This window comes from Trachurus trachurus (genome assembly GCF_905171665.1).
Source record: "Trachurus trachurus genome assembly, chromosome: 19".
Classification (NCBI taxonomy): Eukaryota; Metazoa; Chordata; class Actinopteri; order Carangiformes; family Carangidae; genus Trachurus; species Trachurus trachurus.
This window is the reverse complement of record NC_139913.1, coordinates 7,263,384-7,278,863: the sequence shown is the minus strand read 5'-3', so window position 1 is coordinate 7,278,863 and position 15,480 is coordinate 7,263,384. Positions and strand designations below refer to the sequence as shown.

Sequence of the window (15,480 nt, the reverse complement as noted above, 5' to 3'; positions counted from 1 at the left end):
CTATCCAGGTGGTGTTTCAGGTGAACTATTGACGCTGCCCATGAGCAGCTGTGGTTTTGACCTTTAAGCTGTAAATGTCTGTTTGTCTTTCCTGCCTGTGACCTTGTCAAATCCACAGAAAAGCACCTTTCCACTGATGCTGTGATCTGGACCGTTTAATCATGATCATGTCTCGTTCAGGCAGATGAGGCTGTGGACTGTTTGTGAAACACATGCTGGGAAGGTTATATTAAGATCATGCTTGAGGACGGTGCCAGGCTTCAGGAGCACCATCCAAGACCCCATTAGTATGCATGTTGTGTTTTTGCCTGTCACCACTAGCACGGGACACATGCAGACACAGGGAGTGAGTCCATGTCTGAGCTGAACAGGGACGCAGCTGTCTCTTTAAGGCCATATCTGTTGTTTTTTTTATCATATAATGTACAGGTGCAGCATATATTTGCATGTATAATTGAACAATTTGACCTGTTATCAGGTTGTAATTATGTATAGGCTGTTTTTGATGCTGTATTTACAAACTGAGTTTGACTTAAACTGTATGAGGATTCATAATATGACTTCATCATATGATAAAAGACTTGTCAGTCAAGTTGTGACTCACAGCAAGCCTCTAATCTCTCTTCCCTCCCTTTTTGTTCTTATGTGGTGACAGATAAATAATACTGTTTGAGAAGTTAGATACATTATACTAAAGTCTTCCTGTTTTACTTTATAACATACTTTTATCATTTCTTATTTCCTTCCCTCCATCTTTACCCCCCTCCTTTTTGTTTTGCATCATTTAGTTCATATATTAATTTTGTCTTTATTTCTTTACTCCCTCTTCTACTTCTTTCTTTACCTACTTCCTTACTTCTTTCCCAATTAGACTTATTTATTACTTAGACTTACTTATTTTTCCAGTATCTGAGGGAAGTATCTGTGCCTTTTCCCAAATAATCCACTATGTTTGCAGTTAGTCTCTAACTTTGTCCCTCTGTTGTTTGGTAATGGTGGAATTTATTTGGTCTAAAACTTGTGGCCAGCAAAAACAAGGAGCTGAAAGGCTTTGATGTGGGGAACTGTCTGATTTATTATAACAAATCATTGTTCATCCCGTTGTTAAAATACAAATATTGATTGGTGCCACTTGAAGACTGTGCTGCCTCGGTTCAAAATAGCCACAAGGTCGACACACAAAAACGCCATTAAATAATTGTTTACCCTCATCAGCGTAGCCTGGTAATTCTGATTGATTCTGACAATAATGGAGCAGTGTAATCAGGATTATTATTTTAGCCATAATTGTGCAGCCCTTTGTGAGGCCGGCCAAATGCTCATTGTGCGTAGCCCGCTCTCAGTGCTCCAAATAGAGAGGTGAGAGCCATCAAGAGGTCACAGTGAGGTCGGTGGGTGCCATCATGCGTGTTTTGGCAGCCAACACACGCCAACCCCTTAACTGTCGAGCAATAACAGCGATAGCTTGAGAGTCGAAGTTGCATCACATGTCACAGACGTCCTGTCAGCTCCGAACGACCTGCAGTTCAACAGTAACGACACTGTAAATGTCTCAGATGTTAATTTGGTGTCCGTGTGTTTGTCAAGGCCTCGGTCCATCACGTTTATGGCTGTTGTTGTAAAGATGCTAATTTACTGTTAACACCCTGGGCGAAGGATAAACTACGCAACAGCGCTGCAAATAGAGTCTAGTTAGTGAGGATGGCGCTATACAAGGTGTGTCTTACATTAAAGGTCCGTTACGTGAACATTTACAGCCGCTCTAAATCCAATAAAAGTGCATGAACATCAATGTATTCAAGTAAAGTTCATCGATTAGGGGATTTGTGTCTTTACAAGATGATTCACAGCCAGTCAACAGCTAAAAGAAAAATACAAAATAAAACTTAATGACTATAGTGTTGTGATTTAAAACATAAGCAAAGCTGTGCTGCTGTTTTTCATGGTGGGAAATTGCATCCTAAAAAAGGAAACACATTTTCAAAGTTCCAGGGGAAAACATTGAAGCACAGAAAACGATATTCACTGCTATTCATATCACAGTCTATTATGGCGCTATTCAGCCTAAGGGTGCTCCATGATTTGCCTCCTCTATTATACAGCTCTGTATTTTGTGAGTGTCATTATGTGCGAGATGACTTATTAATCAATGTGGCATTTGAGGACAGACAGATGGCCAGGATGGAACGCATCAACATCCTTAGGTCATTTTAATTTTGGAAAACAGCACTGTTATGTGTTCTTGTGGGGGGAATCTGCTCAGGGTCAAAGAGTCACCACACCAGGGCCGCCGTGTCAGGGACTCGTGCGCCTAAGAACATTTTTTTTAAAGTTGCAGAGAGTTAAAAGTAAGTGATGCATGAACTGGATGCGACACAAGGGAGAATGGAGCCGGGGACTGGAGGCGTTTACTTAAACAAAGACAGGCCACTCGACTACACATTTGAAATATCAGGCATCCCACCAATGACAGCTTTGATCCCCACGGTGACCACAGGCTTTGAGGAATTACGGAACAAAGTGACCCCTGCTTCTGGTGAATCCTGTTTTTAGACCCTGTAGTCACTCACAGAGAAACACAAGCTCCCACTGCAGAATCTTTAAAACATGTTTCTACCTTGACTGAATTTCAATGAGGCCTCTGATTCCTTTAACTGACCTACTGCAGCACTGTAATATTAATGTTTACTGTATTCTCGCTGAACTAAAATGCCAAATGTCTTTCCTTTTATCAATTATACATTAAAAAGCTTTGCAATGTTACATTAAAACACAGTGCAGTGCTGCTTGAAAGTTTGTGAACCCTCCAAACATGGTGCCTGTGATTATGGCCAAATAATGACATTTTGGATTCATCTGTCCTGAGAAGAAGAAGAAGAGGTTTGTCCAAGTGATCTCTGGCAAAGTTTAAATGGGCAACTTTGTTCATTCTTGTGACCAGAGGCTTCCTTCGACTAACTCTCTCATGAATGGCATGTCTATTCATTTTTTCTTTTTTTTGCCTGATTGTAGACGCATATACAATCTTCCCAGATGCTGCCAAAGAGGTTCACAACTCGGTCAAAGTGATGTGTGGGTTGGCTTTTACCTGATTTATTACTTTTCTGGTGCTTCTTGGTGAAAGTTTTGACGGCCTTTCACTTACTGTATGGGTAGAGTTGTTGTGATGCAGAGTGCCCTCCATTTGTAGATGATTTGTCTTACAGTGTTGGATGGAGCTGGTCTCGTAGCTTTCCCTACACTGATGGGCTGTTACCATCCTCTTTCTGACGTCTTTGGACATCTCCTTTCCTCTCTGCATTGTTGATCTGTATGTTTGATGCTGTGGCACGACAGTAGTTTGGTGCTCATTACCTTTTCTAAAGATGTCTTATTTCATTAGTCTGCTCTGCTTAATTGATTACTTGAGCACCCACGTGTGTTTCACCTGAGTCTATTACCTACTTGCTTTTACCAACGCAGCTGGGGTTCACTTACTTTTGCACATACTCTGATTCCATTTTTCACATACTCTGCTGGCACTCACTCACAGTTCCCTCAAAACAAGTAGCTACGTGGAATTGATAAACATAAACCTGACATTTCATGTATAAAAACTGGTGATGATAAAATAAGAAAATCATGGTAAAACAACAGAAAAATCTAAACTACTCGGGGTTCACAAACTGTATATAATCAGCCTCCATCTGTCTCTTTTCTCATCGTCAGAAGTTAGAGTGCACTGTACTGTAGAAGTGTTTTTCCAGTCCAGGTAAAGTTGCTGTTTCTTTGGCATGTTATTCACACTGGTTGATGGTGGTGAGTCACACTTTCGGAAGAGTGGAGGAGCATGAGTGGGTTTCACTGATGTTTGCAGGTTGACTTCTGAATGCTTAAGATGTGCTGGTGCACTGATATGCTGTACATCACAGGCAGGATCAATGATGGTGATGCTGATGAGTTCTTATGACCTTGAATAATCATTTTTTATTTAAAATACAGAAGATGAATCAGATGGAAAGTTTTCATTTGTTTATTCAGTTTAGTTGCTCTCTCTCTGTTGTTCTTTATGACTTGAGTCAGATCCTTATCCAAAGAAATGAGGATTTGAGACTTGACTTGGATAGATTGACGTCAGACATAACGTGTTTGACTTCTTAAAGACGTATTTCAAACAAACAAACCTGTGCTATATACAGAATGACATTGTCTGTGCTTCAATTCACAATTCAGCCTCAAACCAAAAGGTCACAATATCTGAAGTCTTGACTATAGACTGTGAAGAAATACTTTGAAAAGGTAATGTTTAAAGGTAGAGTCTGCAGTTTTTTTTGCCCAAAAATAAACTTATACAAATGAAATCCATCTTATGGGCTCCTAGTCCTGTATGGTGTTGGCTGTGTCTGCAGCACTCCCTCTGCCTGTATTTTGGTCTTTTGCTTTGTTTTGTTGTGCACAGGGACGTTTCTGGGTGGAGAGCGAGAGAGTCTGTCTGTTTTCTCTCCAGCCAATGACAGGGCTCAGGTCTTGGGGCAGAATAGGAGGGCTACTAACCCCACTAGCTGTCCCGGATGTTAGCAAGTGCTAGCACAGCAGCTGGACTTGTTCCAAATGGGAATCAAGCTTTTCATTTATGGTCCAACGACACCGGATCAGAACAATCAATGTCCTATGAGGCAGAAAGCACTGGCCGATATGGACATGTCTTATTGTACTGTAGGTGTGAAGACAATCAACAGTGGTGGCTCCAGTGTACATAGATGCTTCTTCCTGAGCAGAGACCGGCACTGAAGGCATTTCTCAGCAGAAAAGATGTTTTTCACTCTTCTCCAAAGTCCGACTTCGCCATAGGCTCCACTGGTCGTCAAAAAAAATTGGGAAGCTTGCAGAATCTGCTCCAGTTAGCTGGTGATAGACGGCAGCAGACAGATGGTTCATCAAGTTACCTGGCAAGTTTTATTTCAGAGCACCTGCATTTTCTCTCACAAATTCCAACAAAGTCTTCCCACATGGTTCTAAGTAACAACCATTGGACTTACTTCAGGTACCTCGGTTTTATCTGGCATCTGGTTTGTCAGGTGAGACAGTGTCATAAAAACTATTCTTTTGTTTCTTTTAAAAAACATTTCTCCTTTCCTGGCATTGAACGATTATTGTTGGAACATTTTAGAGGAGATATGTGACATTTCCTTGTATCCCTCCCACTTTGTAAGCAGCGTTGACATTAAGTGAAGAGCATGCTGGCAAAAGGAAATGCAAATTGGTCTGAGCAGGTCTTGGCAGTCATGCAGAGGGACTTGTGCAGTGGCCGGTCCTCTCTATCAGCTTGAGCTCACCCACCCACACACACCCACACACCCACCTTCAGCCATCTGCCAGCAAAACTGGCTGGAGGTGGCCGGAGATACAGATGTGATGTATCATTATCCTGTGACCGAGATGAATGCTGAGCACTGGCCGCGGTCTGCTGTCAAAGCCATTGACAAAGCCAGTCGTGAGCGTCTCCGTCTTTGTTACAGCCAGGCGTGTTTTATTCACTGACATCCCTGAATCTTTCCTCTGCCGGCCACATTAGCATTTCTAGGGTTGCACCAACATTGTTTCCAGTTTCTGGGACTGGGGATGGTCAGAGGCATAAAGAGATTTCCTGGCTTTCAAAGAGGAAGGGTCGATTAAAAATGCATGCGGGTGCTTTTTGTCATTACAGAGCGATCAGTGGTTGCGGGGTTGACAATACAATTTCACATCATGGAAATGAATTGGGCTGAGCTCATTCATTATGGATGCTCATTGGCTTCTTGTTCAGGATGGCCATTGTGCCATTTCTAAATAGATGAAAGGGCAGGCAGGTAGGGTCGCAGATAAGCAAGTGGTGTATTTCGGGATGTAAAACATTTGTTATGCCGTCTGCCACAAATCATATCTGTGTGTCTCTGTGGGTCGAGCCCCTGTCCTGTCTACATTAGCGACAGCTTTTTGAACACAAAATTAGGACGCACATTTTGCAATGAGCTTCCTGTGCTTTTTGGTACTTCTAAGTATCAATTGACGATACTGTAAAATTAGCATTAGCTTTAAAGATTTAAAAAATCTAGGGCTTTTATAACCCCAAATGGCACAAAAACATGTTTTGTAACAGCTGCACTGCAAAATGTGAAATGTATAAACAAGTGAAATGTGTTATAGCTTAGTTGCTTTTTAGCCTACTTTGTTTTTTTGTTTTTTTTTTAAAGTATGCTCTAGTTAGGTAACAGAGATTTCGTCCTCATTTGTGATAACCACTGTCCACCTTCTTCTCCTCTGGTTTGACAAACACAACGTGACAGCAGTCTCTTTTTGCATTTTACTCGGGGATCCTCAGTGACACTGGTGTTGTGTCAGGTGAGAACACACACACAGGTTGTTTCCTGCTCGTAGCAAAGACTGAAATGAAGGAGCAGTAGTCCCACCCTTTTCTTGACCCAGATCTCTGTTAGTTTGTCCACGAAATATCAGATTTTTGCCGTGTTTATTCTTCTTAACTATATGTATTTACAGACAAGTCTGATTTTCTGTGTCATTAAAGACGGTAATTAAGTTTCCCCTGCACTCTGTCAGTGTCAGAGCTGTCACCTGACCACTCTTGCTTTGTTTGCTTACACCCCGGCCTCGCGCTCATGTTTATTACCCCAACACCTGCCTCCCCGGTCTGTTCTGAAAGTCGCTCAGCTTACTCCAGCACTGCCCCAACCTCACACCACCACCACCACTACTACCCCCGCCCCTCCCGTCGCTGCAGAGTGACAGAGTCAAAAGCACTGCCCTGGTTTTTATTATCATGCTGCTCCGCTGCGGCCACCGAAAGCTTCAGGCTCAGCCGTGTCCCTCCTTGTTTGTGTCTGTGTTTGTGTCTGTGAAAGGATTCTGTCACCTCGCCCACTCTTACGCTGCCAATTTACATGATGAGCCCGGCTCTTGTGTATTTATTTACACTGTCAGACGTACAGTACAGTAACTGAAGAGTCTGTTTGTGGCACTGCTGGTCCAAACTGTGTGACTCTTTCTTTTTTTGCTTTATTGATAACAGGATGACACTGTTCATTCTCATTAAAAAGCATTAAACTTTAGCTACACACCTTGAAACACACTTCTGCTATTTCACAACTTTCTGTGAGTTTGCTCCCTTGTTGACGCCGTCTAATGAGTCATGCTTTTGACAGAAATCTGCTCTGTCATCATCAGTCTTCAAAGATATCAGATTGAATTATTAATTTACTTTGCTATTATATTTTTATGATGATTTCTTTTTGATAGATGTATTGTTAAATGTTGTGTAACTTGGTTTTGACAATGTGTTCTTAAATTCCTCCACATCCCTTAAACACTTTTGATTGATTAGAGCAGAAGATCTGAGGATTAACTACTGTCAACTCTCACTATACTGTAGATCTAACCTGTTTGTTTTCTTCTTTTACACAGGTGGTTCTTGTATTTGCTCTCAGCATTGGAGCCCTCGTAATATACTTCATAGATTCCTCTGAGTAAGTATTATTATTTTTATTATTATTATTTGGGATGACAGGTTCCTTTTTAAGCCACTTTTGTCATTTTCCCAGAGTTCAGTGTGAAAACGTTGCTCTCGGGCTGAAATGTCTCATTTGACCGTGAGAATCAGATCCACGTTTGAGATGTGGCTGTGTAAATTGTAACACTGCCACTGCAGAAGTGATGCCCTGTGGCAACGGGACCAACCACAACAGGTCTGAGGTTGGATGGAAGAAAATGAGAAATTTAACAAAGAGATGCTTGAGTCTGTCTCAAGTCCTTCTGTCTCCGTCCTCTGAATCCTTACATATACACATCATTATAAAATGCAAAGTATGACAGTTTTCTCTCAGAGACATACACTAGCTGATAGAAATTCACCAATTCCGCTACTCATATTATGGCAGTCACTAAAATCTTGCTGATAACATGATGTTTCTTCAGTCGTACAGATTACATAACAGTTGTGTGTGTTCCAGACATGTATGAGTTCCTCAGCCTCAGCCATTAAATGACCACTACACTGTCATAAAACCTCATATAGCTCAGCCTTGATAAGCCTGAGTGCTTTCTTCTCTTTACAGTGCGGTATATGGTATTTGAGAACATGTACTTAGTGTCTGTTTTTATTGACATTTACATCGACTCATTTAAGCTGACGTTATCATCCAGGCCCCGTCCAGGTTTGCTTAACCACTGTAATGAAAGGAATGGGACTCTCAAACAGGCAGGAAAGACCAAAGTTCCTGTTTGAAACAATCACCATCGCTCATCAAACCCGAGGAAGCGGAAAACCCTTTTAGCTTCATGTGCAGCAGTATACTGTTACTGCAGCCTGGTGGTGTTTGAACAGGATGTGCCATTAAGATGTAGGGCAAAATACGCCAGGATAAAAGCTTTTATCATGCCCAAAGAGACTCCCCACTGGGAGTAATGTTAAGGCAAAGATGAGAAAATGGGCTATAAACTCATGTAATCTGGCTCATGGTCCTGGTGGCGGGCATTCAGGTTATTTGTTATTTCATAAGACCGCATATAGCTGAGGGCTCAGCTTGCTCTGATGTGGTTTGCGAGCATGATCTCATTTCATTATCTGGACAAGCGCAGGTAGAGTTACATCCCCACCAATGCCATCTGTGGCCTCCGGTTCTCAGAAGTTGCCTGTCGCAGCGCCCGATACCTTTTCACCTGATGAAGGATGGGCGACCTTCGACCCGCCTCTTTAACCTTTTCACACGTATGAAAGGGAATTGTTAAATAGACAATGAGTAACGATGCTGCGGCACCTGTTCAGTGTCTTATTTTCATATTCGCCCTCCGAAGCTCTTTGTCCTAGTTTTAATTCAGTCTTCTCCAGGTCTTTCTATTATTCACACAGTAGTTTTTCACTACCTGTCAACCCAACAAGCCCCGGCACTTAAAGCCAAAGAGCAGCCAGTTAGCTGCTCTCTTGCATGCTTCTGAGTGGTAGCAGACTGTAACAGATACAGCCCTTCCTGTAATTAGTCCTGTGGGGCTGCTTGGGCTGTTGTATGATGGACAGGCTGACCTGGCTGGAAGCAACAAGCTGAGAAAGACAACACAGCAGACCCATTTTTTACATTCAGAGAGGAGAACTCGAGCTACGAGCTGCACAGAGATGAAGGAGCCAGAAAGTTTTGCTTTGTAACGCTATAGTGGTGTTTTACGTTGCGCCCTCTGCTCCTGTGAGGCTCCACATCATTTGTAAGTCAAGATGAACACGGAGGGAGTCAGCGTTCCAGTGAACGCACTGAACAAGCATTGAAAGCAGATGCTAAATATTCAGCCAGATTCTAACAGTAGCTATGTCTAATTATATACATATAATCTCAATTCAGATATTTATTGATAAAGAATTTCATAATAATGATCACTTTTACCACTCGGGGGGCAGATAAAACAAACATAACTGTGCAGTTACCGAGCAACATCTGGTTTCCAGCTAGTTGTGTCTCTCTGCATTGACTGATTATGGCCACTCGGGGGCAGCACAATGATCACATTTGCCAGTTATCACCAAATATTGACCTGTAAATAGGTAAACACCGTGAGCAAGAGGAGCGGAGCAACGTTAACATTCATCAGTCACATTTCTGTTCACTTGACAAATCTAATATTCACTGCACGTGTAGCTCTGTTTCTGGGGTAAGGGTTTGTTTACCTCCTACATGTCTTGCTATTGATTAGTTATAGCCGCTCTACATTGAGTTTATTTTTGGTGTGAACATATAGCTGCTTAAAAAGAGCACTGGGTATAAATTTGTTGGCAAAATCGTTAGTTAAAAGTCTTGGAAACTGAAGGCTAGAACTTTTAATTTGTGTTATGAGTATTTCTGAGTTCACTACTACAATCCTTTTCTCATCATTTACGGTCATTTGAAGAATTGTTAATAAAGGGAATATTGATTAGTGACCCTTAAATCAATAAAGCCTAAATGAAGGTATCAAAAGGACTAACGGCAAGAGCCCATGTCATATTGGGATATAAATCAATCTGAGTGAATTCTGTGGGTTCAGCTTTTAGTCAAGGTTATAAAGTCTCCCATGAATCATTTGCACTCCCATTAAGAACATTAAGGTTTCTGCATATGAACTGATCAATCCTGTTTGATGTGCGGCTGAATTCATTGCAGAAGTGAGAGACCATGAGCAGCTATGGATACGGAGGGTTTGTGAACCATAACGGGCTTAGACCTCTTCCACACCATGCAAACTGGAACTCAATTATTTAGCACTGCAGGCCTGCCTCTGCTATATGGTCTGTCACCCTGCTATGACAGGGATTTGCCAGGCTGACGTGTCATTACCGTGAATGAGGACAGAAACCATCCACCATCTTCACACTATTTTTAGAGGTGCCAAAGAAAAGACTGGTTATACAGTATTTGCCTTTTTTTCTACTGTTTTGAGAAAAACAAAAATATGCAGATGCAAGAAAGACGAATGTAACAATTTAATGAAATGTAGATGGAACTGCAGAGAAGGTAATGAGATACAACAGAAGTAAAGAAGCGACTGCACATCAACAACAACCAGTTCCCCGTACGCGATCAGATGTGTTGTTTTTATTGAAAATTCTTTTCTCTCTAAAATCGCAAGCTCCTTATCAGAAGTTTACCTCTTCCCATGCACCAGATTTGTCATATTGATATTTGTCATTGTGCTTTGAGGGAATCCTTTTTTCTACATGAATCAATGAATTCAACTTTTCATTTTGCCATTTTTTACAGTGTTTTTCTACCAAAATACAAGAAATATTATAATAAGGAGCCTTTAAAATCCTACAAATCTTAAGCGATAGCAAAAACTAAATTATAGTATACAACAGTTCAAGGCTGAAAAAATATTGCTCCCCTATTTGTACACACAAATACAACAATATAGTAAGAAATAAAACTAAGATGCAGTATTTCTTGTTATATATTTTCTTATCAGCCCATTCCTGTGCCCTTTCCTGCCTGTAAATGACTGAAAATATGAATAATTCATAACCTGAAAGATTTCTTTGAAGGAAAAAAAAAAGTCCTATGTTCTACAAATGTGACTGAGACACCGATGTAAATCCCTACATCAGCACTTTTGAAATATTTTTTTCTGCTTGTCTCTCATGTTTCCTTAAAATAAGCATGTTCAGATTCAGATAGATTCACCAATGAACAGCTGGACTCCAGATTTAATAAATTCATGAGCTCAAGCAGCCGTTTTCTGACCATTGTTTAGCCAAGTGCAGTGAAACAGCAAGTCCAGTTTACACTCAAGGGTTAAAACAATGCAAAGGAGTAATATACTGTCTGCTGCTGAGGTTCTCTATAAAGACTGCCTCCATCAGACTCAATGTGTGAAGCTGTCTGCCTCATCACAGCACCGACCTCTTGATCATCAACCAGAAGATCAGCTGAGTCGCTGCTGTGCATCAGATCGCTTCAAAATAATCCCAGAGGTATTTTAATGTCACCTCATGAACTTCAAGGACAGTATTTTATCAAAGGGAGTTTATTCGATTTTTTTTCTTTTTTTTTTTACATAACAAAAGCAATTTGCTTTAATCCGAATGGTATTAAACAGCACGGTTGGGGGGGGCGTGTAGATGCTGAGTGGTGCGGTGTGCATTAGTGAAGCTGGTGAATGTGAATGAGTGGAGGGATCCTGCAGCTGGAGGACAAACACTGACACTAAAAACAAACTACGTGAAAGTGACCTGCTCTACACTAACACGCTGCAGAGTAAAATGCTGCACCACGGTGACCTGTTCCTCAGGTCAGCAGCAGATCCCAAACCCTCTCAGTGTGTTAATAGCAAAAGGAAACAACATTCACTTTGTTTAAAGTCATAGACCAGCCAATTCTGCAATACAAGATTGTGTCATTTTGTGTATAATATCTAAATAAATCCAATAAAGTTGCACAAAATCCTGAGGTGACGTGTTTGAAATTATGTGTGTATTCTAAAACCAGAAGATATTAAAGGGATAGTTCACCCAAAATTCAAATTTCACTCATTATCTACTCACCCTCATGTCGACTAAGGGCTGGGAGAATTTTCAGAGTCCTCCGTGCCCTCTCGGAGTTTCGGGGGGGTCAGCGCAGCAGTATTTGTCCATATATAATGGTTGTGAATGGTGCTCACTTTTCTTCGTCCAAAAAGACACACCAAAAAACATCCAAATACCTCCATACTGCTCGTCTGTAATATCCCTCTAGTCTTGTATTGAAGCCCCGACATGAGAAATTGTTCCGCCGGTCAGTGCAAATCTCGTGTGATTTGATGAGGGTGAGTAGATGAGTGAAATTTTAATTTTGGGTGAACTATCCCTTTAAGTTAAATCTAGAACTGAAAAAAACTATTTGTGAGGGTGAAAGTAGAACATTTCTTGATTTAATTAAAGACTCAACTGATTAATCAGTTATCAAAATTGCGGCACTGTAATTTTATGTCAAACATAGTTAATCCATCAACTAATCATTTCAACACTAATGCAATTAACCATCATGAAACTTTGTGTTGTGTTTTAATTCATGCTAATGATGCATTAATAGAACATGATGTCCACATCACATCTATACATTTACATAATTAACTCTTCTTCTGTAGCACCTTGTTAAGTTTCGATTGTGTGAACCTGTGTTTTCATTTCAGGTGTGAATAATATTCCCAGAGGATTTTTTAAAATTTATTTTTAATCCTCCAGGTCATGAACTTCTATTAAACATTCAAACTAACCTATTACACTCCATTTTACATGGTTAATTATTTCTCTTTATTTGAATTCTTAGTGCCAGATTCGAGCTTTTTGAGGGTGAGACTTCACTACATTGCTAGCATTTGCTTTGGCTGCCTGATTTCATAAAAGAGGACATGAACCCTGCATGCATTTAACCCTTAAACTACTGCCTTGGCTCTGCATTTCCATCATGTTTAACTTAATACGGGACTTATACGTCCGTGAGATTGGAAATGCAGGCCTGAAAGGAGAACGGCACCGTTTTCATCTTGTATTAATGCACTTCGGAAAACGACATATTCCTCAGGCAGATTGTTGTGCAGTTATTTAAGGGTTAACAACCAGGTATCTCAACAAGTTATTGCTTGTATGACAATACATGCATGTCTTTTCTCAACAGAAAAACCATTGGAAAGTATCAACTATTGCACTTTTTTGAACACTTATGTTCCCCTTCGTTTGGGAATCTTAAAAAATGCATTTTCAGGAAAAGAAGAATGCATCTCTTATGCTTTATTTTTCATGAAATACGGTTGTCAAATGTCCATTTTTTGCCAAAACCTTCCTCACTTTATTATTACTTCTTGCCTTTGTATAACATGCTGTATTTCTGTCTCTAATAGTCCTATCGAGTCCTGTCAGAACTTCTACGAAGACTTCACGCTGCAGATCGACATGGCTTTCAACGTGTTTTTCCTGCTCTACTTCGGCCTCCGTGTAAGTAAAAGCTGAAGCTGCTGTCTCGCACTCCCGCCTGTGTACCTGAACGCTGCGGACCTTATCTTCAACTCTGAATTTCCCCCAGTTTATTGCTGCCAATGACAAGCTGTGGTTCTGGCTGGAGGTGAACTCGGTGGTGGACTTCTTCACAGTTCCTCCAGTGTTTGTGTCGGTGTACCTGAACAGGAGCTGGCTCGGTAAGGATGCTCACGATGCTCACACCCTGGCTGATTAACTGACCCAAGCGTGTTTTTTTCTCTTTTTTTTTTAAAGCCTGTATTTCCCAGCAGCCCGTGGTGCCACCCAGTGGCTTCACTGTGTGTAACTGAACAAACCTGATAATCTCAGCTCATCACTTCAGTTCCAAAAAAGGGAACTTGTTGGTATTTTGTGGTCTTTCAGGTGGGCACACCTTCAATCTGAGCCATATAAGTTTGATAATTTTGTCATGGAGTGAACTTCATGTTGGGGCCTTGCATGTTGTGCATGAAAGTTCGATGATCCTCACTGTTACTGTGGAAACAGTGCATCAGATTGAAATCTCTGCTACAGTGCAGCATGAAAACTGGAAAGCATGGTGACTCAGGAGCATCACTCCTCAAACTGCTGCTTGTTTGCATGACAGCACTATCAAATATTGTATGGCTGTCAAAGGGTGTGCCATTTACACAGGCATCTCTGTGAGTCGGTTTGAAAGGAAATGGGTTTTTCCCACGACTTCCGTGTCTTTGGCCGCGTGTCGTGGGCAGTGGCCGTTGTGCGGCAGCCGGCAGGTGTCGTTCATATGCCCTTCACCTCCCGGTGCAGCTCTCCAGCACACCTGCAGTAACTCGCAAATGAAATCATGCTCTGCACAGAAGCACACAAATGGATAAAAAAAAAGGTAATAGGCTTTGTTGGGCGCTTGAGTGCTAGAATAGAAGTCAATCTGCTAAATGTGTGAAGCTCATCACTCGGAGAGGTCTGTGAGGAATTAGAGGATTAAAGGGGATCTTTTTATTTTTATTTTTTGCTGCGTTACACATTTTTTATTACTGCTTCTTTATTTTCTTCTCCCATCAGCTGAGGAACAAACTTGCCGTGTAGCCAACACCAGCACCTCGTTCAGCGATGAACAAGCTCTACTCTGGAGCCAAAATGACAGCTTGATAAGTACAGTTGCATAATGTGCCCGTGTGTTTTCTCTGGGCTGATGCACTGTGACTTGTGGTGTGAAAACAGTGTCAGGAAATGGTGGTTGTTGGTGCCATCTAGTGGACATGAGAGAGCATTGCTGGCATTTTATTTCAACACTTTTGCTGTGATGTTCTTCCACATATTAATACCCAGAATTCCTTTCACTGTTAGTTGCAATTTTCATTCCTTATTTCTTTTATTCCAAGAAACAGTGCTTAGTTTCTGGCCATTTATTTTCTTCATTCAGTTGGATGAACTATATCTATGAGAATAACATTTACAGTAGGCATATAAATAGATCATTACAAAAAAAAGAAAAACTGATGATGAAACCACATTTTGTTTGTTGTAAGTTGCAGTTTTAGTTGTACGTAGTTGAATCATTGTTCCCACAGTCCAGTGCAGTAATGTGACCCTGTTGTTACTTGTCCCTTCCTGTTGCGTAGGTGTAGGTGTTGCTCTTTTTTGTCTCTGCTCGGCCACGCGTGACTCTCACCTCTCATTTGGACTAAAGACTTCTCCCTCTGTTGACTGTAGTTCACACTACCAACGGTACACTTCCTGTCACACAGATGCCGATAGTGGGTTTTATAGAAATTAAAGAAACAATGTATGTATGGTTTTTCCAACTCGGGGCATTTTCTCCATGAGATATATTGTAATTATAACAACTGGTGATGGTGGATTAGTGACTAATTGAGTGTTGAGTTAAACTGGGGTTAAACAGGTGATGAGGTCACAGCCAGCTCCGCTTGCAGCTGTCAAACTCCCTCTTCTGATCCACACTCCATATTTCACACGGCGCTCAGCCAAACTGCTAATCTGCCAATCCTGCTGTC

General features: G+C 41.2%; 1 protein-coding gene across 3 annotated transcripts in view; it reads left to right on the top strand.

The window, feature by feature from the left end:
- Window positions 1–15,480, top strand: part of LOC311002262 (calcium-activated potassium channel subunit alpha-1a-like) — an 83,114-nt gene that overhangs the window by 26,447 nt on the left and 41,187 nt on the right. For all 3 annotated transcript variants that reach the window (XM_083993565.1, XM_083993568.1, XM_083993567.1), the window contains exons 3-5: window positions 7,438–7,499; window positions 13,369–13,462; window positions 13,551–13,662. In XM_083993565.1, coding sequence (XP_083849691.1) covers window positions 7,438–7,499; window positions 13,369–13,462; window positions 13,551–13,662 — 268 coding nt within the window. The remainder of the gene's footprint in view (window positions 1–7,437; window positions 7,500–13,368; window positions 13,463–13,550; window positions 13,663–15,480) is intronic.